Below are 22,534 nucleotides of genomic sequence, written 5' to 3'. Positions count from 1 at the left end.
GGGAGTGGGGCTCCAAGAAAAAGCACAGTTCTTGCCTTTTTCAAGGAAGCATGGATACATACTGGACATGGCACAGGAAAGTGAAAGGTATATAGCAGGGTGACTGCCTAGCCCCGTCCTCAACCCTGCCCTTCCCCTCTTCACTGATCCTCCCCACAACCTTGTCAGCCAAAGGGCCCAGAGGCCCACTGTCCCTACCCCACCTTGGGAGCTGGGCTGTTTTCCTTTCAGCAGCATGCAGATTCTTTCTTGCTCACCAGGTCCGTGATGAGCACTGGCTCCCTTCCTAGACTACCCCCGGTCCACCCTCTGGGGAAGGCCAAGTGCGGAGAATCTACAGCCCACTGGGTCACTTAGTCCAACACTCACTCCAGAGGCCGCCTTTTCAGGAGCCTAGATAGCAAGGCCCAGTCTTCTGGAATTGCACCAGGAGAGACCAAGCCTGCACCCTCACGGAGCAGATTACCGCTTCAGGATTCCCTGGACAGTGCCCTCTCCGGGGCAGAAGTGGTATTGTTTCCTGGCTTGGCCCAGAGAGGGTACCCCTGGTCAAGTGAATGAAGGCAGCCGGTGAATTATTTAGCTGTGTCTCTCCACCCTTTCTTTTTAATTATAAACTCAAGAAGTGCCGTGTGACAAAAATAACAATAAGAAGAAGAATGCCTGCCCACATCCCAGTCATCAGGGGCTATTTTGAGGGTGAGTAGTGAAAGACAGCAGTTTGCCCTGCTGCTGTAGAACAGAGAGACAGCATCTGTTTGGTTGACCAAGATTTTTTTTCCAGCTGGGAAACGTCACTGAGTGGCCTTTCTGTTCTTCACACATGAAACACACACTATCATCCGCATATTTTTAGTTAATTTATGTCCAAATAGGCCTTTCTCTAGCTGCTGGAAAATGATGTTTAGGCTGCAATTACCTTTCACAGCATCTCACAGAAGGGTTTCGGCGCTCACAAAGCTCAGGGGAGAGGTAGCAAGGACCCCACTGACTGTAAATCTCTCCATTTGTAGTTATTCAAATCACATATTTTATTACTAGTACGAAATACATTGTGTCACTCATTTTGGAGGAGCAACTAATGCTTCAAGAAAAGCTTTGAAAAACATTCTATTTAGAAACAATTTTGTCTGCAGCCAACGCAGTGTTTCTTTTTGGGTTGTCTTTTCTCCCAGCCCTTTTCCGTTATTTATGTCATTTGCATGACAAATAAGACCATCCTCTCCAAAAGCTCACCTGTTCCTGCAGCCTGTTTCCCACCTAAAGTTCTAATTCTCTGTATGTTGCATCATAATCCTTAGCATGGTAATAAATTACAGTGTCACCATCAAGATTGTGGCGTCTGGAAAGAAATAAGCAGCAGGGCCAGATGAACTCTCTCCGAAGATAGAGAGACTGTTTTCATGCAAATTCCTGGCATCCTGGGGAACTAGGAGCAGCCTCTTTATTATATAGACTCCATTGCAATTCTGCAGCCAGAAGCCATTTCCACTGGCTGTTAGAAGCTGGTAACACTCAAGAAAGATAACCTTTTAGGCAGAACCTGCTTTTCCTTCCTGGCTGTTACTGGTCTTATCTGGAAAAATCACTTTGCTGATTAGGTTGGGGGAAATGGGTCAGTGTACTTACAAGCGCTTTTAAATAGAGACGCTCATTCTAATATACCTTCTTAATTTAATGGTTAGAACCACATTAGACCTCTTGGTCCGGGCTAGCGGACAGTGACTGGGGAATAGGAGGAGGGCGTGTCCCGTGGATGCACCCTGAGGACAGGGCCACCTGTGTCTGATGTGTGGACAGAGGACTGCACAGAGTCCCTCTCATGGACAGATGCCTCACCCAGGCTGGCCCACTGCACCGGTCAGGAGGGTCACTGCTCCACAGGGAGTGTCCAAAGGCCATTCCAGATGGCCACTTTCTGTGTGATGGAAACCTCACTTCAATTCGCCCTGCATTTCCCTTAGGCCCCAGCTATACTCGATGGAAACTTTGGTGAAACCAGCTTGCTGTCTTTTTCTCCCCCACCATTTTGAGGCCTTTTGAGGCTTAGTGCAGTGTTGGCAAACCCTTGCTATATATAGCCATTCAGTCCCTCTCCCGTGGCAGACATTGCTCTTCAGTCACGGCCCTCTTCCTTGCTGAGCCCAGATGAAGTCTCAGAATGCTCAACCCAGCCACTAACAATGCCCAGAGTTGGTAATCAAGATGAGACCTCACTCAATCCATGATTTATGCTTGGCTGGTCGATGGCAGTGGTTCTCAAAGTGGGGGGAACCACACTGAGCATTTGTTAGAAATGTAAAATCTCAACCCCTCGCCCAGACCTGGTAAATTCCAAAGTCCGGATTAGGGTTCTGTGATGTGTGTTTTAACAAGACTTCCAGATTCTTACGTACACTCAAATTTAAGAACCACTGTTCCAGGCCAGTGGTTGTGACTAAATGACTGCACATTAGAATCACCTGAAGCATGTGAAAATGTTAAAACCTACCACCAGTGCTTAGACTCCACCACAACCAGAGACTCTAAATAAATTAGAATACCCACTGGCATTAAAAAAAAAAAAAAAAAAAAAAACAACGAAGGAAAGGAAAAAAAAACAACAAAAAACCTTCTCCAGGTTGATTCCAATGAGCAGCCAAGTTGGAGAACCACCAGCCTAGGTTTTCTGGGTCTGCCAAGAATAAGGGTACTGACACTGCCTTGAGCTCTTGCTGCACAACTCTGATGCGGCTCCCATGGCCTGGAGTGGCCAAGCTGGGTCTGCGGACACTCTGGTAAAGTGCAGGTGGACTCTTCCGGAGGCAGGCCATGCCTCTCCAGCGAGTAGAAGAAGCATCATGGTCAGGGCTGCCTTCTGACTATTGTCCTCATTACCACAGCTGGGAAAGTGCTGTGGAGCTGCCTCTTGAAGTCTTCGCCTCGCAGTGCTCACGTTGCCGAACAAAGGGCAGTCAGTCCTTCAACGTGGACACCGGCCTGGGTCTGATCAACAGCACCAAGGCCATGTCACAGAGGGGCTTATCTGCCGGGCTTCAGTCTTTATTATATAGACTCCATTGCAATTCTGCAGCCAGAAGCCATTTGGGAGTGAAAGACACTCCCAAATCCCACTGCCTCCTATGGGCAGCCATGGTAGCTCTGCCACCTGGGAATTCAGCCACCGGGTTTTTAAGCTAGGGCCTGATAAACATTTATATACTCGGTGTATTAGTTTCCCGTGATGGCTGTTACCAAGTATCACAAACTGGGTGGCTCTAAACAGCAGGAATTTATTCTCTTGCTGTTCTGGAAGCCAGAAGTCTAAACCCAAGGGGCTGACTGGACCGTGCTCCCTCCCAAGGCTCTAGGGAACAATCTGTTCCATGCCTTTCTCTTAGTTTCTAGCTGTTGCTGTCAATCCTCGGCACTCCTTGGCTCGCAGGTACATCATTCCAATCTCTGCCTCCATCTGCATACGTTATCCCCTCCTATATCTGTCTCTGTGTCTTCACACGGCCTTATTTGGATACCAGTTGTTGGATGTTGGGTCCAACCCCCAATCCAGTATGATCTGATCTTACTTGGTTACATTTTGAAATACCCAATTTCCAAATAAGGTCACATTCACTGGTACAGAAGATTAGAACTTGAACATATTTCTTTGCCGGGGGGGGGGGCAGTGGGATAAAATCCAACAAACACAACCCAATAAATCTTGTTTAATGGTAACAATAATACACTGAGTAGTTTACAGATACATCATGTTGGATCTTCACAACAACCCCAATATGTTTTATATGTTGTCAACTTTTTGGAGAGTTGTTTATTGTGAAATTCAGAGAATATTGCATGATGCTCTTGGTTATAAACCTATTACTTCCAGACTTCAAGGGGATTCCTCATGCAGCATGATCCCAATATTTGATGAATAAGTCTTTTATCACTATACTCAGTAATGAGTGTCTGGATTCCTGCTATATCCCCATTGAGACTATCTCACACAAGATGGCAGAGAAAAGTACCGTAGCAATGCCTCTCGCCCACAGAAGTGTTACTTTTATGGGTATCACTAGGATAAGTCATCAGCAAGGGGAGTCGGTGCTATGCTCAGACTTTGGCCTGTAAAACTCCACAACTAACTGGGTCTCAGAACCAATACTATGAGTGGTTTAATCTCACCGTGACAAGACAGTGAGCCGGCTGGGGGCCACTGTGTCTATCCATTGATCCTTGACAGTGGAGCTGAGTTTCACCACTGACTGCCACCTCTCCACCAGGATGCTGGGCAGCATGCGTGTCCCCCTCAATGCTTGTGGCAGGCTGGCTGCAGCTGAGGGACTGAAGTACCTCTACACTGAGACCCACCCAGGTGTGGGTGTGGGTTAATCCCCTGCCAAATTAATCCACTGCCGAATATCTTCTCTTAGTTCATCAGATTACACACAGACACCCAAACACACACACGCACACACACACACACACACACACTTCATAGTTTACCTTATACCAGAGTGAAGGCATGATTATTCTGAAGCAGTGGATTTCAAACTTTTGAAGAACTTCTCAGCAGCACAACCATTCAGTACAAAGCTTTATGTGGAAGGTCAATATATGAAGTCCTGTGGGGGAGACTAGGGCCCTGATGGTGGTGAGATGCTCCCCCCTGCTCTTCTCTTCTCCCTCCCCCACATCCCAGCAGTGACCCCATGGCAGCTCTGGGGAAACTGGGTCCCTGCAGAATGCAGACTGCCTTCACGTCCCTGGTGGTGCAGTCGTCTGGTATCTTGGAGAATCCCTGTGCTGGGGACAGTGCTCTCTTGAAGCCCAGTGTCGGCCTCTCTTTGCCCACATGGAGGCAGATTCCTTCCCAGGGAGTGCCATCCGTTCCTCGACCCCTGAGAATTCTTCTCTCATGTTCTTTCCCATCCAACAGGGCAAATCACTCCTTTGTGCTCCTTCCTCATGCCTGCTTTGGTGAGAGCCAGTGACTCCTAGAGCACTTTGTAATCAAATGAATGCCCTGGCCTTGGGCCTTCCGGTCCAGACTTCTCTTCCAGCAGGAGGACTGTCCTCACCAGCAAACCCCTGCCTGCTGTAACACCATTCCACTAAATGTTCTTCCCGTCTCCCTCCATGAGGCTGATCACTACAGTCTAAATTAATAATTGTCCTTTCACATGACCAAAGACAAGTTAAATAATCATCACCATAATTACCTCTGAGCATCAGAAGGGGACACTGATGACACAATGTTTGAAAAGCTGAGAGGAACGGTTTAAAATTCCCAGGAAGGAAAGCACCCATCCCTATGCACCCCTTGCTTTCCCTTCCTCTTGTTCGCCCCGGAGGTCAGCATCGCCTGTTCTCTTGGCTAAGTGGGAGAGCTGGCGTGACAAGCTGTCACCTGTCTGTCCAGGGCGGCTCTTCTGAAAGGCTCTGCTCCCTGCTGGGATTGGGGGCGGGGGAGGAGGTGGCGTGACAGGCCAAACTCAGTGTTCAGTGAGGCCCAGCAGCACAAGGTGGCAGGAGGGCTGAGGCGCTTTGCCAGCAGGTCCAGCTCCACCACTTTACATGCAAGAGGGAGCAACTCCACAGCTGTCACCGGCAGCCCCTGGGGTCCGCTCCAGACTTGGCAGAGAGGACACCTTCAGACTCCCAAACCACCTCTTTGAAATTCAGAAGAGCCACTTCATGTCCCCTCCCCCTCTCTGACACAAACATACACACAGAAGATAAGCCTGAACTCTCTTACCCACAGACCTACACGGCCAAGCTTTCCCTCTGTCTCCCACTCTGCTCTCACACATACTGATAAGTCCTCACTCACAGAGCCCCGCTCTCTCTCTCTCACACACACACATATGGTCACATTCCCTCTCTCACACATACACACACAGTCACATTCTCTCTCTCACACACAGAGTCACATTCACACACACACACACACACAGTCACATTAATTAAACTCCTGCTCTCTCCTGCCTCACTTAACCCAGGTACTCTGAGAGAGCAGAAAGCCCTCCCCTGGGCCCAGGGCCTCTCCGGGTGTGGCGTCTGCCCCAATGGCGAACACTGGCCCCCAGGTGTTTGATGACTCCTGGCTCACTGGCTGAATTTTCCACCTCTCTTCCCAGCCATGGGCAGGGAAGAGAGAAAGCCAGTGAACTCAGTGCTATTCTGGGGGATGGTGAGAACAAAGCACCTGGGTGCAGCAGAGGCCCAGGCCTGCCCTCTAGGCATTTGTCACGTTGCTGGCATTTGAGCTGAAGATGTGTCCCACCACAAAAGCCTGCTATCGTGCTCGGGGGAAATCAGGACTGGCTTCCTTGCGGGAAGCTGGATGTGCACCTGGGGAGGTCCTGGCCTGGCAGGGCAGCCGTTATTCCTCCCAGACCCCGGCCCGGAAACCAGATACAAATACACTTTGCTGCTTGCTCCTTTTTCTGTCACTCGCACTCAGATTAACCACTTACACATTTTAAAGGTATTTTTGCCAAAGTCCTACATGCATCTCTGGTGATTGGAACAGATCGTGAGAGCGGTCAGTGTAAAAATAGCCTCTTTCAGGCGGAGGCATGAGGCAGATGCAGAGGGGAGGGAGGGAGCCTCATGTATTGTGCAGGCAGAGCCCAGGCAGAGAGAAAGGCTGGGGAGGGAAAGCCTGCTACTTGGCAGGAAGACATGAACATGAGGACTGTATTTGTTCTAGAGACTGATAAGCTGTGGAGGGCAGCGTTGGTGAGTGCCCCCACTTCACCCTGAGGAGCGGGGTGGCATAGGGGCCCTGCTCTCCACACCCGCCCCTCACACCCCCTGGGACTGCTGAGTTGCAGCCATGCTGGGCTCCCCCTTGCAGTTAGTTATCATCCCTGCTCTCGCCCCAGCCCCTGCACACACTCGTCCCTGCTTGGGCTTCCCTCCCTGCCCCCTTGCCTGGTTAACTTCTACTTGTCCCCTGGGACTGAGCATAGAGTGGAGTAAGAGTTCACACGTGTGCAGCATGCCAGGCCCTGTCCCAAGCACTGTATGGATAGGAACCCACAGAATCCTCCCAACAATCAGACTACATAGGTGTAATCTTCCCCGCCCCCCCCCCCGCCCATTTTGCTGATGAGAAAGAGTGGCACAGAGAGGTTAGGTAACTTGCCAGAGGTCACATAGATTGAAAGGGGCAGAACTGGCATCCAGACCCAACCAGAGGCTCCAGGTGCTCTTAACCCCGCAGGACACTGGCCCTCTGGCTGCTGCTGGCCACCTTCCCCACCCACTATCTATGTTAGGGAGTCTACTCTGGTTCTCAGAAACCCTGTATCCGCCCTCGCCTCACACTCCTCACTTTCCGTCTTGTAAACAACACATTTTCAGTCTCTGTAGTCTTGTCTGCCTCCCCACTCCCTGTGCAGCCTGAGGGCAGGCACCATGGCTGGCTCATCCCTGGAACACCAGCTCCTCCAAAAGGGCCTGGCACAAAGCAGTGCTCACTGCCTAATGTTGATGGAGCAAATGGATGGATATCAATCCCTTAGGTACTCAAAACAGGCCAAGGTCTGGCAGAAAAGCTGAGGGCCAAGCAGAGAGGCAAGTTGGAAAAGTCCAGTGTGGGGTTGGAGGGCAAGAAGGAGAAGCAGACGTAGGAGCGAAAAGTGTATCTCCAGCCTCCGAATATCAACCTCCATTGAAAGGCAGGATGGCAACCAGGGCCTACAGAGACCTGAGCACTGAGCTGTTCAACCCAGTGCAGCCCAGGGCTGTCCACAAGCTTCAGGGTGAGGAAAATCCTTCCCCCCTAGAGGTGGAACACGAGGAAAATGGGGCAGGGGGCAGCACAGCGAGATCTTATAGTAGGAGGCCCCCAGGAAGGACTCCCTATCAGCTTCTTCCTTTTATTTGCCTTGCTTCCCCCTGACTCAATGGTGTGAGTGTTACAACGTTGCGGAACAAAGATGGCTGTAACTCACATCTCATGGCTCACGTGGCCAATCTTGGGTAGTACAGAGTTGCATGTTGGGGAGCATGTAGGACATTTCCACTCCCTCTCCCCACCCCCACAGCAACGTTAGGATCAGCATGCAGGGAATTCGGGACCAATGAAGCTTCAGTACAGCCGTTGCCTCACGGGTGGTGTGCCCACATATGGTGTGAGACCAGCACAGGCCACACAGATCCTCCTGGAGCCCCTGTACGCGGGTGCATAATGGAGGCTTGCTGTGCAGCATGGGCTATCCTGGCTGCCCTAATTCACGAGGCGTGAGGGTGGAGGAGTGGAAAGGACATGCATGCCGAGTTCATTTTCTCCTGCCTTCAATTAGAAACCTGACAGCTCGGCTGAGTAGCTTCTCTGTCTTCCAGGGAGGGAAGATCCCCGTGAGATGGACAGCTCCAGAGGCCATTGCCTACCGCAAGTTCACGTCTGCCAGCGATGTCTGGAGCTACGGGATTGTCATGTGGGAAGTCATGTCATTTGGAGAGAGACCCTATTGGGATATGTCCAACCAAGACGTGAGTGTCGGCGCTACCTGGTCACCACAAACCCCAGCCAAGGGTTCCCACAGGCAGTGGCAGGCCAGCCCCTCCTATCTGGTGTCAGCTCAGGGCCTTACAACCTGAACTTGAGGTGTCTGGGCGGGGGGTACAAGGACCCCCTTGGCACCCGTGTTTGAGCTAATCAAAGAGTCCAGCATGGAAATGCGATAATCCCAATACTCCTAGGAGCCTGTAAAAGTGCCTGGGCCAACCCAGGAGCCCTGGGGCTGGTGCTGAATGGCTGTGGACCATGAACTAGAGCAGGCCCAAATAAAGCAGGAGATTCAGCCCTGCTTCAAAGCGCACAGCCTGTGTGTTGTCCCGCTGTGGGGGACAGAGTAGGGAGCGGTGTTGTCTGCCCTGACAGATGTACTGCCTTGAGCCAGTTGCGGCTTCTATGTAGCTCACACCTCTCAGCTTTAAAGAGAGGAATCATAAAGGGCCCTTCTTTCCTGAGAATCTAGTCTTTGGGGGCCTCTGTCACCTATCAGCAAAGGAGGAGCTGAGCAGGCTTCCCAAAGCTGGTCAGATTCAGATGGCCCACAGGAGTGGGACCCTGCCCAAGTGGAGGTGATCAGTACCCCGCCAGGCTGCCCTCCAAGGACAGAGGCAGGCAGGGAAGGAGAAGGGTTGTCTGAGATGCGCTAAGCAGAGGTGTTCCAGATGGGACCCTTTGCTTCATAACCACTAAAACGTGAGGAAGACTTTTGAGGATGAGTTGCTTTGTTAAGGCCCCAAATGAAAGTCGTGTCTGGATTTCCACACTGCCTTTGATCCTGGGCTGTTCCCCTGGACCATTCTGCTTTTGTATTTTCAATACATGCCCTCCCCCTGGAGCTGAGAGGATTGCAAAGCCTGCATTCCTCTGTTCCGCTTACTCTGCCCATCTCCCTGGGGGCAGTTATTACATTTCCCAACCTAGTGGCAAGAAGAGGAAAGGCCATCCCCAGGCAAGATCTGCTCCACTGGGCAACCAGCTGCACCATACCCACCTCCATGCTTGGGTGGCTCTGAGCTATGGTTAACCTGAGAAATCTGGCCTCAGCAAGCCCTCTATCCAGCCTGAGGTTTAGAGCCACGGCAGGTGCCCAGAAGATTGAGTAAGATGGCAGTCTGGGAGCTCAGGAAAGCTTTCCCAATGGGAGTTTGGGGAGGGGCCGGGCTTCTGCTGTGGCAGTGCACCCTGCTCCCATGGGTGTGGCAGCGTCTACCCAGGCAGGCGAAATGGCTGCATCATTAACCAGGTCCCACAGTCATGTGAGGCGTCTGGGTCCCCTCTCATCTATGATTACCCATGCCTTGCCTCCGCCCCTGGAGCATGTCAAAGCCAAAAGTGTCAGAATGGATTCCGAGGCTGCATTCACGAAATCAACTGCCCCCCCCACCCCACCCCGATTGCATCCAGACTGTCAGCTAGAGGAGTCATAAATGGGATCCAGAAACATGCAGGCCCTTTCCTGAGACTTTAATCCTATTAAGAACAATTCAGCACACATAGAATGGATTATGAAACTGTCTGACAGGCGAGATTTGACATTCAAGAACTCAGCGAAGGAATTCACCTAGGCTGAAAACAAATGGAATTTCTGATACCAAACTTCCAGAATTCCCAAGTCATTCATTCAGCAAACACTCAACGCTGCTAGCCATTGTGCTCGCTGCTTCTGTTCCCGGGTGTCCACGGTCCAGCAGCGCATACACCCAGCCATGGGACCATTTGGGAGGGGAAGGTAAGGAAGGCTTTCCAGATATTCGACGCTTGAGCTGGGTCTCAAAGGGAAGCAGAACATGTGCAAAGCAGCAGTTTATTCTAATTTTGTCTTATTTCTCCCACATGAAGCCCCTAAGCATTGCCCCAAGTGCAGTTCTGCTCCTGGTGGGAAGTGGGGGGGGGGGGTACCTTTCGCCCCCTGGGAAAAGGCCCAGCCTGGGAGAGAGCCAGGAGGGGCCGGGGCGGCCCAGGCTGCAGTCCCACTTGTCAGAAACCACAGAGGTGGTGGCAGTAACGGATTCTACAGATGACAATTGAAAAGCTTTAAGAAAGCGAATTGCAGAGGCAAGTCGGAGTGCTGGTAATTGGGCTTCCAGAGCCCAGGAAGATCTTTGAACATGTACAGAGAGTTTGTCAGCCAGAGAGAGAACTTGGAAGTTCTGCTGCTTGGATCTGATTGACAGAGATAATGAGAGTAGCAGTGTCTGTGGAGAGGAGCTGCGGTTTTACTGAAACATCAGAGTTCAACTTAACCCCCTCTGCCCTGGTTCCTCCACGGCTCTGAGCTTCTCCACTTCACTCTCCCCTGTGGAAGGTGTGGCAGGTGCCACCGGACTCACTATTGGGAAAGACGTGTCTGGGGGCCACCGGCAGCCCACTGAGGACAGGAGGGCCCGGGGCGGGCCCCCGCTCGTCTCCAGAGAAACTCCAGTCACTTCCTCCGAGGCACTGGGGTCAGACCACCTGCCCCATGCCCCAGCCAGCCCCAGCTTTCTCCGGGTCCAAGGGAACAAAGGCGGCCCCTCCCCCTCCCTGCCCTGGCCCTCTAGGACCCAGGGCACTGGCCTGTGCTGGCCTTCAGAGGCCAAGAGAGTTGCTGCAGACCATTCCAAGTGAGCCAGCAGCCTGCTCTGCTCAGGTGACAGTCGCCTCTCATGGTCACAACCTGGCTTTCGCTTCTCTCTATAGATGCCATCTGATCTCGTTCTAATCTCCAGTGTTTTCAACAGCCATTTATCCCATCCTGTTACCAAGGAAAGGGACCCAGGACTCACTCCGATTTTCAAGTCTGCTCAGAAGAACACCCTATGCCCCCAAGCTTGGGCCGTATCTTTCCATACAATTCAAATGTGGTTGTCACTGGTGTTTAGAGCCATCAGATGGCCAGATGGAAGGTGCTTCTCCGTGTCTCCTCCCTGTTTTCCACACCTGCTAGCAAGGCAGGCATGACAGAGAATGATCCCCAAACCCCACTAGAGGACCACAATTATTTTTTGAGATAATGATGTTTTAATTTGATTGTAAGTTATATACTCAGAAAATTTGGAAAACACCCAGATCCTTAAAAAGAGTAAAATTCTCCAAAGGCACAGCACTTCAGTGAAAGACTTAAGCAGATAAATCAATTAATGACCTAGGTAATTTTTTCTTTGGAGTGGAGGGTAAAGGCTTTTTTTTTTTCAATGTGCAAGAGGCATCAATGCTTCCAGAATATCAACCCAAGTAATAACAACAAAATTATCTAGAAGAAATAGCAAATGGCATAAAAGTCCCATTTTGTAAACACGAGCATGGCTATCCTCTATCCTGGAAGGTGAGAAATAGGGATCTGGCATTAATTAACCCCCCACTATGTGCTTGGTGCTTCTCGAACGCTGTCTTCCTAGGCCTCCAAGTGGCCAGCAGTAGAATAGATACCCCCCTTGCAGAAACATCTACTGTGGTAGATGTGGTAGGAACGACAGCCTCCACGTGATGAAGAGATGCCTTCTACTGTTCATGTGTGTAGTGCTCAACATCATCTCACTGTGTCATGTAATCTTTTTAATAACCCCATTTGTGCAATTTCCAGAAGTCAAGTGACTCTCCCAAGGTTCTGGAGCAAATAAGAAGCGAAACTTGGATTTGAACCCAGGCCTCCAGTGTCTTTGCCCATAGCTACAGTGCCATACTGTCACCAGCACCGTGTGTGGGTCTGCCTCTTGGCTGACCTGCAGGGAGGAGGGATCAGTGGTTCTGATGTCCTCTTAAAAAGAAAGACAGTCTACCAAACAAACAGAGGAAATACAAAAGCAAATGCCAGGACAGTCTTCAACATGTCCATTGAGGTGGCATGCAGAGGAGACAAGGGAAGTGTAGCTAAGTTGCATTTGATCCAGAGCTCACAGACAGAAGATCAGTGCATGCCTGGGTCCCCCAGGCTCGTGGTACTCTGCCCAGGAGTGTGCAGGTCACCGGGTCTCACCATGGAGCTGTGCCCTCTGCTGAAGTGCCCTGACTCCACTGCTCCTTCCTGTTATAGGCAGATGAGAGAGAAACCTGCCAGTGGGAATACATACTATTTTGGGCTCTGGCATCAAATAATTTGAGTGGAGATGCCAGCAGTTTAGGGGAACATGAGCTGCCCTGCACTGGAAGACTTTGGGGGCCCCTAACCCCATGAGAAGTTGAGTACTGACACCAGCCCCTCCTGCCAGCCCTACCTAGCTTGTCCTTAAGGAACCCAAAAAGAGCCATTGAGTGGATAATCCCACTTGCCTCCACAATGAGTAGGGACTCTGTGACAGGGACCCTCAGTCTGGCTGCTTAGAAGGAGCTGGAAAGGGTTCCAATTTATGAGCCACGCTGATGGGAAGGATGCCCGGCCACTCTTCTTCATGGATGACTTGGTTTAGCTCCATACCCCTGTTTGCTACCACAAAGACATCAAACAGCTCCCAGGACTATTCTCCAGGCTGAGATTACAATGCAGCCCCACAGAGGTGTAGGGAAAGTGGGCTTCAGGGTATTCCAAACTTAAAATCAGACACCCCTGCGCTGTCTTCTCAATCCCACTGTTTCCTAGCTGTGGGTCCTCAGGCAGGTTACTCCACTGTGTGCTTCTGCTTCCTCTTGGGGCACATGGGCTGTAATGCCCTCCTAAGAGGAGAGCAGATAATTTGATTGACAAGAGTTTGGCAGAGGTAAAAATTTGTCAGTGGTGCAACATATTATTCAAAAGTTAATGTTCCCAGTCACCAGTTTGTGTAGAGTTCTAATATTGGTATGGTTTGTATGCTTGTTTGTTTTTCCACCACCTAGAATATAAGGAATAATACACCTTGATTATCTGTAATGATTTCAGGTCATATTATCTCATGTCCCACTTCATGTCCTATATAATGGGCATAGAATTTGTAAAAATATAGACTGATTGAAAATATTCAATTTCTGATGGATCTACAAGGTAAAAAAAAAAAAGAATTATCAGTTGAAATGAATCTGACATTTTTTAAAGTAGAGGCAAAAACACCTGAAAATCCCTGAACTCCAAATTATTTCCTTTGTTGTTTAAGGTGCCTGAGCTGTTAATTTTAATATAAAATCAATGTATAATTATTATAGAAAATAAAAACACAAACAAGCAAAAAGAGAAACATAAAGTGCACTCATGTGTCTACCTGCCCGGAGGCAACCATCATTAACACCATGGTATATATCTTTCCAAGGTCTATTGTATGCATGGGTATAACTACTGTTTTTTGTTTTGTTTTGATTTTTGTTTTTTACAAAAGCAAGATTATACTATACCTGCAGTTACGCAGCTTGCTCTTTTACCTAATATTACAATGTGAGTACATTTCCATTTCAATAGGTACATTTTTGCAACATCACTTCAAGGGGCTCATTGTATTCCAGGCCTTCTATTGTGGTAGGAGGGTACCATAATAAATTCACATGTTTAGCACTGGGTGGTTTACAATTATTTTCATGATGACGAAAAGCACAGGGGAGGCATAATTGATTTAAATGAATTGGAATAAGAAGTAAAGTGTAAAAAAAAAAACTCTTACAACATACGAAAAGCAGGCAAAAGTACTTAAAGATCTGGAAATCTTAACAAAATTCTCTCCTGGAGTATGCGCAAATTCCCAAAACCTGATTGGATAGATTCATTTTAGCTCACCTTGTTATTTTGACCATTGTCATTGTACTTAACCAGTTTGTGTAGCCAAATTATCTTCAACCCAGTTCATGTTGCTGCGGGATGAAGATGAAGGCAAACAGTGCACGGGAAGCATCTAGAGGGGCCCTGACACGCAGTAGGCTCTCTGTTAAATGCTGATTCCTTCCCTCTCTTAGCAGTGTAAGGACTAGGCCACCACAGGCTTTGGTGGGTATCCTTTAGAACTAACAAACTCACTAGGTTTCCCACGTGCCATTGCTCCATAGCCCCCAGTGCCACCAGCTGCCAACAAGGCAGAAGGGGGCTCGATGTCCTCTTAAAGAGAGGAGAAGTTCAAGCCATTCCCCAGCTCACCCTTCAGTAAACATTGACAGAGATTCAGGGTGTGTCAGGCCTTGCTGCAGGTGCTCGGGACACGAAGGGACAGTAAGACATGGTCCCTACTTTCAAGGAGCCCACAGTCTAGGGGAAAAGGCCAAGGACATACACAGCCCATTATGGTGAGAGTTTCATGAGCACAGACCTAGAGCGCCTGAGTCAGGGAGGCTCCCATCCCCAGGAGCTAATCTGTGAATGACTGGCTGGTGTCCCTTCACCCCGTCATGCCTGTTCCCGTGTGCGTCTCTGCAGGTCATCAATGCCATTGAGCAGGACTACCGGCTGCCCCCGCCCATGGACTGTCCAGCTTCCCTACACCAGCTCATGCTGGACTGTTGGCAGAAGGACCGTAACAGCCGGCCCCGTTTTGCAGAGATTGTCAACACCCTGGACAAGATGATCCGGAACCCGGCAAGTCTCAAGACTGTGGCAACCATCACCGCTGTGTGAGTCTTGTGGAACACGGTGCTTTCTAGGTGTGGGTGGTCACGTAGCCAGGGGCAGACCCAGTAGCAAGGCTGCTAGCCTTTTGATCTATTGACAGCAAGAGTGAGGTGGCTAAGCTTATCCACTAATGGAAGAAATGCCAAGATCTCTCCTTTCCTTTTTCCTTTCCACCTCTCTAAAATATTCCCCACTTCCAGCATGGGCTATGGACAGATATCAAGATACCCGTCTGGGTCTCCACCTTCTGCTGGCTTCAGATGGGCTGGATGCTGGGTTCTGTAATAATTGAGTGTATGTGATGGGAGTGGTAATGAGCCCACCTCTGGGAGATTTTGTTTCCAGAAAGCACTGTTTCTGTTAACCACACCAGGTAGAGCTGCAGACTCGGAACCTTGACCCACCTATTAGCAGGTAAAGGCCCTGATTGCTGTGGGACACGGACATACAAAGCCATTGGATTTGTTATGAGCAAATGCACAGAACAACTTTGGGCTCTTGTCAGCAGCCATCAGCTGTATGTTACTCTCTATATTTGCAATGTTAGCTGACTGACTAATTGATCTTTTCAACCAGTTTATTGGGCACTTATATGCTAAGCACTGTGCCCATTGCTGACAGTATAGAATGAACAAGATAGACATGATGCTGGCCCTCATGGAGCTTAAAATCATTTAGGAGGGGCAAACCCACATGATCACCCAAAGAAATGCAAACTTGAGACCTTGATTGCCATTATGGCAGGGAGGTGCGTGGTGCTGGAGAACATGGATACATACCCTACCTGGTATCAGGGATGCATCCCTGATGAGTGTTCTTTACAGTTGAGCACTAAAGGGAGAGAATGCATGAACTGAAGGAAAGGAAGATGGGAGGAGAGGGACAGGTGTTCCAGGCCTAGGAACAGCATATGCAGAGCCTCGAGGGTGGGAAGGACAGGGCCAGTGTGTTCAGAGTCCAGTCTGTGAGGGGACTAGGTCAGGGGTGAGGCAGGCAAAGTGGGCAAGGGCCAGACGCTCAGAGCCTATAGGCCCAGCTAAGACTTCTGGGCTTGACTTTCAGAATAGCGAGTGCCCATTGAAGGGTTTGACATGAATCGGGGTCAGGGTGAGGGTTATGCACATGATACACCTGCATTTTTCAAAGAACACCAGGCTAGAGTGTGAACCTTATGTTGAGGGGAAGGAACATGCTTGAAGAAGACAGGCAGGAGAATATTGCAGCAATAATGCCAGAGAAGATAGGGTCTTAAGTCAGAGTAATGGTCCAGAAGGAGGGGGATGAATTTAAGAGATTTTGGAGGTCAAATCTTTAATTCTTGGTGAAAGACTGGGCATGGGTGTTGAGGGTTGAGGGATACGTCAAGGTGGCACCCCACTTTGTGGGTTGGGTAGCAGAGTGTCTGCTTTGAAAATGTGCCAGAGAAGGTCAGTGGAGGGCTGATCTGTTTCATTTATTTAATTAGCTGAGGATAGAACCAGGAAAAAAAAAATATTACCAATAGATTTGGGAAGGTTATAGTGAACTTTATATATTTTTAAAAGAACTGTATCTTTGGTTGGTGAAGCTCTTCGATTCCAGTTTACAAAGGAGTTACGGGCCTTCTCTTCCCTCCAGACTGCATGCTGGCATCAGTCTCCCTGGGCCGGCCGATGTGTGACAGAGCCCATAGGCAGGGGTACTGGCCACCTCACCTCCAGAATTCTTTATGGAAAGAAGGGTCAGCGCAGGGCTCCCGTGTAATCCACATCCTGTCAGGAAGAAATCTTTATCCTGCGTGAAGTCTGCTGTCCGCCCAGAGTGTGGATCTGTCCACACACCTCAGCAGCTGTGGGCTCACCTGCTCCTCTCTCTCTCTCTCTCTCTCTCTTTCTCTCTCTCTCTCTCTCACAGGCCTTCCCAGCCCCTGCTAGACCGCTCCATTCCAGACTTCACGGCCTTTACCACCGTGGATGACTGGCTCAGTGCCATCAAAATGGTCCAGTATAGGGACAGCTTCCTCACCGCCGGCTTCACCTCCCTCCAGCTGGTCACGCAGATGACATCAGAGTAAGTGAGGGGAACAGCCTCTGTGCCGCCTGTGGGTGAGAAGGATCAGGGTCCTTCCGTGCTGTGGCTCATGGTACCAGTCTTGATCTCTGGCCTCACCCCCAGAGCTCCACTTCTGTATAGAACCAGGCCTGGTGGGGAAGTGCCATGGAAAGATGGACAGGTCGGGTGGCAAGGCTGAGATTCATCCTGGCCCCAAATGAGCGTTCTTCCAAGTTGCAGCCCTATGTCATTTGCCTAATCATCAAGAGTCTCTCCTCCATGTAAGTTTTTAAACTTAACCCATCAAAAAAAGCATCCAGATGGAAAGAACACAGCCAGCCAGCACTTTAAGCAACATAGCAGGAAGAGGCACTGCACTGATTCAGCAACAATCCCAGACGTGGGGGGAGCTTGGATCCATACTTGGATAGCACTGGTGAATAAGCAGACGTTTCCATCCCCCACCAATTATTTACCAGTCTGCAGCTCCCACAGGAGGATGGAGAAATATGAAAACTAAAATTATTCGAATACGATGAGAGCCAGAAAGGGTCTTAAACATCCATTAGTCCATCATTTCCCCAAGAATGTTCTGAGCAGCACCCATTCTGGGAAAGGTTAATAGGTTCTCCTTGGAAAAAGTGTCCCCCGGTCAAATAAATTCGGGAAATACTGCACACTTTATCACCCTTTTGGAGATTCGCTACACATATTAGCGTTGTAAAGGCCACGAGAAATCCTGAAAGAAAGAAACCCACCGAAAATTCTTAAATACCGTGGAACCATATTTTGGAGGGGCAGGGTTTTGCTGCACGGTAGTTTGGGAAATAATTATCTAGTTCTGTCCCTCCCATTCAGCAGATTCAGAAAGGAGGTGAGTTAGTGCCGGAAGCTTCAGTGCTCACAAGTGGTAAAGGGCGGTGGGGGGAGGTGGCGGCTAAAACTTTCTTTCCTGAAGGCCACTTCCATCTCTTCCTACCAGTCCGCCCCGGGGGCACAGCATGCCCATACTTTGTGACACCCTGGTGTGATCTAGGAATCTTTAAAAATTACTGATGCCTGACTTCCACTCCTAGATCTTCTGGTTTAATTGGTAGGAGCTGAGATTGGGGCATCGGGATGTTTAAAACTCCCCAGGTGATTCTCAGGTGCAGCCAAGTCTGGGAACCACTGGACTGAAGTTGGCAAGGGTCGAATTTTGAGTACACACACCCAGCTAGAGAGGACCTCACCGACCACCTGGCCCACAACGTGTATGGACAATATGGGGGTTGGTGGCCTGTGACACACGTTTCCCAGGTTAGAGGATCAGTCAGTCCTCCAGGCGATTGGCAAACACTTACAGGTCACCTGTTATGTCTTGGTCACCGTGCTAGGTGCTGGGATTTCCTCCTGTGGTGGGCCAGTTGCTGGGTCCCAGGGGAGAGGGGTGGTCCCATCCAGCCCCAGCATCTGAACCCCAGAGAAACAGCTTCTGTCCCAGACTACTGCTTTGCAGTCAGTCTTCCTGGAGTCCCTCTCTACCTCTCTGAGGTTGATTCTTGCCAGAAATGATGGAACCTCCACTTTCTCCAGGGAGATGGCTTGAATGTGCATCTAGCCTAGGATCCGCGAAACATCAGAATTCATTTTTTAAATGTGGGTTCTTTTTCTTGTTGATGCCTTAAAAAGGCAGTCCCTGCCACTATGAATTATTGTCAGGCACCACCAAAAACAAACACACACACACACAAAAAGCAGCAGCACTTACCAGTGGAAAACCAGGTTCCCCATCTTGCAGAGCTGACGTGGAATGTCCTAGACGATTGGAGAGCCTGGATTCAGGGGCCGAAGTGGGTGTTCATGCTGGTGGGGCCTTTCCTGCTTCCCCACTGTGATATGGCTGAGTATGGGGCCGTCACCCCCTCATCCGCCACGACCGAAGGAATCAAATGGAGTGATTTCCTCAGTCTGGAAAAGGAAAAATTAAGGGATTTAGTTCAAAGCAAAAAAATATCCACACACTTTTGGAGCAATTTAGGTTGTTTCTTGAGAGATAAAAGATGGAAAAAGAACATGAGCAACGAAATAAAATAGATCGCAGGACAATTTGTGAATTCGAAATTCAAGCATGCCTCTCAGAAGTGTTGGCTGAAAAGACATGGACAATTTGACAATCTGAGCCAGCTGCAGCCCTGAGGGGGTTGGCCACCAGCTGAAAGGAAGGGTTGAGGGGAGCACAGGAGCCTCCTCGTGGGGAGTCATCTGCTATGCTAGGGACAGGGGCATTTGAGGGGGGATAGAGTCAGGACCTTAGAAGAGTTCTGAGAGCAGCCCTACAAGGGTGGCTAAGAACCAGGTAGTCTTGACTTCGAACCCAGCTCTACCACCAATTACCTGTTTTGTGATCTTGAGCATGTTACTTAACTTCTCTGAGCCCTACTTGCCTTGTCCATAAATGAGCAAATAATAATAGTACCCATCTCATTGGTTTGTGGTGAGAGGTTAATGGAATAGTGTAAGCAAAGCACTTAGCCCATTACCTGCCTACAGGATGCACACAAGAAACAATTACTGTTAAGTTATTATTATTGACTTTGAGTGGTTTGTCAATATTCACAAAATGCTTCATTAGGTATAAATGAGATAGTATATGGCACATGAGAAGTACTCAAGCAATGCTATATATTATTATTATTAACTAGGAAAAGATGCATCTCCAAAATCAAATATAAGCCATGAACTTGATCATATTAAGACTCACAGCTTAAAGATGAATCCAACTCAAACCCCTATTCTAAACATATTACTTGAATTCCTGCTTGGGCAGATATTTGAAAGTTATTTTGAGATCACCCTTCTTAAAAATTCATGACATTAAAATTCAGACAGAGGCAGAAAATGGAAACTCAGGGGAAAAACATCAGAAAACCCAGCAAACCCCACATCTTTTCGATCTCAGTGGGTGATCACTAATTTAGGCAGAAAGCTCCATAGCATAACTAAAGTCCCATATAGTGTACGCTTGAAGTGTATAAAAAAACAACACAGAGGAAAGTTCCAGTCCACCTAGGGTTAGGGACACAAGGAAGGGGCTGCTTTAGAACCCATAGGTGAAGAACAAGACACAACACTTCCAGGATTGTCTAAGTTGGAGGGGCCACTGGGGACTAAGGCCACTGCATGAAGCAAGTGAGATTGAGCAAGAAAATATCACTGCATGAAGCAAGTGAGATTTGAGCAAGGTAGGCGCTTGCCAAAGACTTGGGTAAACTTGAGTCTTGGATTCTAAACACTTTTATTTGTCTACCCAGCTATATCAAGAGCTTGCCTTCTGTGATGAGTTTTGATCCATGAAAAGCTGCCCTAACACTAAAGTGCCTTTTTTTTGTGTGGCTTTCTCCCCCTAGAGACCTCCTGAGAATAGGGGTCACCTTGGCAGGTCATCAGAAGAAGATCCTGAACAGCATTCATTCTATGAGGGTCCAGATGAGTCAGTCACCAACGGCAATGGCATGAGAACTCTCATTTTCTGGGGGGAGGAGAGGAAGGAAAAGGACCAGTCTCAAGAGGGAATCAGAGGTTGACCACTGTGGAATGTTCTGGAAAGATTGGCTTCTCAGCTGAGAAATGCATTACATCACTGAAGAAGAAACTGGACCTGTTCTTAATAGGCAACCTTCATTTCTCAGTGACAGAGCATGTTTCAGATGCCGTGGGAAACCAAATCTATGATCATAAAAATACAAAAACGTGATGTTCAACAGAAGTGAAGACAAAACGGTATGCATTGGGGGAACCAAGAGTAAGCTCGGCTCCCACCCTTGGGGCACTGGAGTCACCCATCCACAGGAAGAAAGGGAAGGAGGTAGAGGGAAGAAACAGGCAGTTTTCCATTTTCTTCCTCACCAATGACGTTCTTTTCTTTTCTCCTTTTGTACTCCTCCCCAAGAGCCCTCTCCCTCTCCCACATCCATTTCCCTTTGCTCATGACTCATGTAGGAAGTTCCTTCAAACAAACCCCAGCTCCTGAGTCTCCAGATGTCGTTCTGTCAGTTGCCAAAGGACTTTGCTGACCACTGCATGGGGGATCCAACCAATTCAATTAATGTCTTCATATTGAAGAAGAGATGTACCTTCAATTGAAAACCTTGTTTTTCTTTTGTTTGCATTTTCTGCAAAAAGGAAAAAGAAACCACAAATTGGAAAAAAAAAAAAAAGAAAAACCAGTTTCCGTGTGCGGGAGCACACACATGTATGTCTGCGTTCTAAAATGACTGTGCTTGTTCGTAACAGATGCAAACAAGAAAGAAGAACCGGGAAGTCTCTGCCCCTGGAAAATCCGAAGGGGCTGGAATGTGTTGTTGGTTTGGTATTCTGGCTGGCCCAGTTGGCCTATGGGCTCAACGGGGAGAGAGGGCAGGGAGAAAAATAAAATGAAAGGGGGAAAAAACTCTCAGGAGCTTGCAAATTCAGACAGGAAACAGGTGAGTGGTTTGAATTGGAGGCAGTGTGGGCCATTCTAGAATGATACTGACTGATTAATTATTCTTGGTAACATCTGAAGAGAAGGAGAAGGAAAGTGTTTCTTGGAGAATGTTCTTCCACATCCCTGGAATCTGCAATTCAAGAGATGGCAAGGGAGAATTCTTCTTACCTGATCTGTGGACTGGCTTAAGCCGTGTGGCATCCGAGGAATGTTTCAAATGTGTCTGTGTTTCTCTGCATTCCTTCTTGTACCTCATTGTTCAATTCGCTTTTGTAAATTCCACCTAACACTTAAATATTTTTAATTTCTCCTTTTCTCTTAATCTCCTTGCTAATTTTATCTGTCTAATTAAAATGAGCAGAAGCATGTCTGGGTTTACATAGAATGGTGTCAGAGTGTGTGTTCTCAGACCCTAGTGGGTCCATCCCCGAGTTACAGGAGAATCCTTAACAGTTGTCCTTCTTCCCCTCATATGGGAGGGAAGGAATACATCCTGGACCTTGTGACTCCCAAGGAGCAGAATATATTAGAATCGCTCTCACTGATGTGACCCAAAGGAAGAACTGAATAAATACGAGGCTCTGAAGCCTCAGATGTGCAGCTTACGAAGTCACTGACAGATAAATATAAACAGTCACCGATAATAGACCATCAGCCCTGATTTCAGTTTGCATACTGCATTTGGGAAGTTCATATCCAGGCCAGTTTCGTAAAAGCCACTACAGCCTATTTTAGACTGCTCACTTGTGGTAGGCCTGTGAACACGCCGTTGGAGGGGAGGGTGTGAGGCAGGAAAAGGAGCCACAGTCCCCCATGTAGCTTACTGAATGCAAATTTAAGGTGAGATGAGCCTTTTCCCCTAGTCCTAGGTAACACAGGGTACTGGGGGAGGTCTTACCTTCTGAAGCCCCTTCAGAGAGGCTCATGGGCCTAGGGGCACAGCTCTGATGCAGGCGGGCCCCATCTTAATGGATCACCCTTGTGCTTAAACCCCTGGGGGACCAGAGAAGATGGACAGAACTATCTCAGCAGATTTGCATATGGTTGCAAA

General features: G+C 48.8%; 1 protein-coding gene across 1 annotated transcript in view; it reads left to right on the top strand.

The window, feature by feature from the left end:
- Positions 1 to 21,851, top strand: part of EPHB1 (EPH receptor B1) — a 285,610-nt gene extending 263,759 nt beyond the window's left edge. Inside the window, exons 12-15 of the mRNA XM_028099078.2 lie at positions 8,332 to 8,481; positions 14,793 to 14,986; positions 16,878 to 17,033; positions 20,405 to 21,851. Of these exons, the coding sequence (XP_027954879.2) occupies positions 8,332 to 8,481; positions 14,793 to 14,986; positions 16,878 to 17,033; positions 20,405 to 20,513 (609 nt within the window). The 3' untranslated portion in view covers positions 20,514 to 21,851. The remainder of the gene's footprint in view (positions 1 to 8,331; positions 8,482 to 14,792; positions 14,987 to 16,877; positions 17,034 to 20,404) is intronic.
- Positions 21,852 to 22,534: the final 683 nt, after the last annotated feature.

This window comes from Eumetopias jubatus, unplaced genomic scaffold (genome assembly GCF_037043125.1).
Source record: "Eumetopias jubatus isolate StellerSeaLion01/CBP00866 unplaced genomic scaffold, mEumJub1_p1.0 scaffold_1, whole genome shotgun sequence".
Taxonomy (NCBI): Eukaryota; Metazoa; Chordata; class Mammalia; order Carnivora; family Otariidae; genus Eumetopias; species Eumetopias jubatus.
This window is presented reverse-complemented; position numbering and strand designations above follow the sequence as displayed.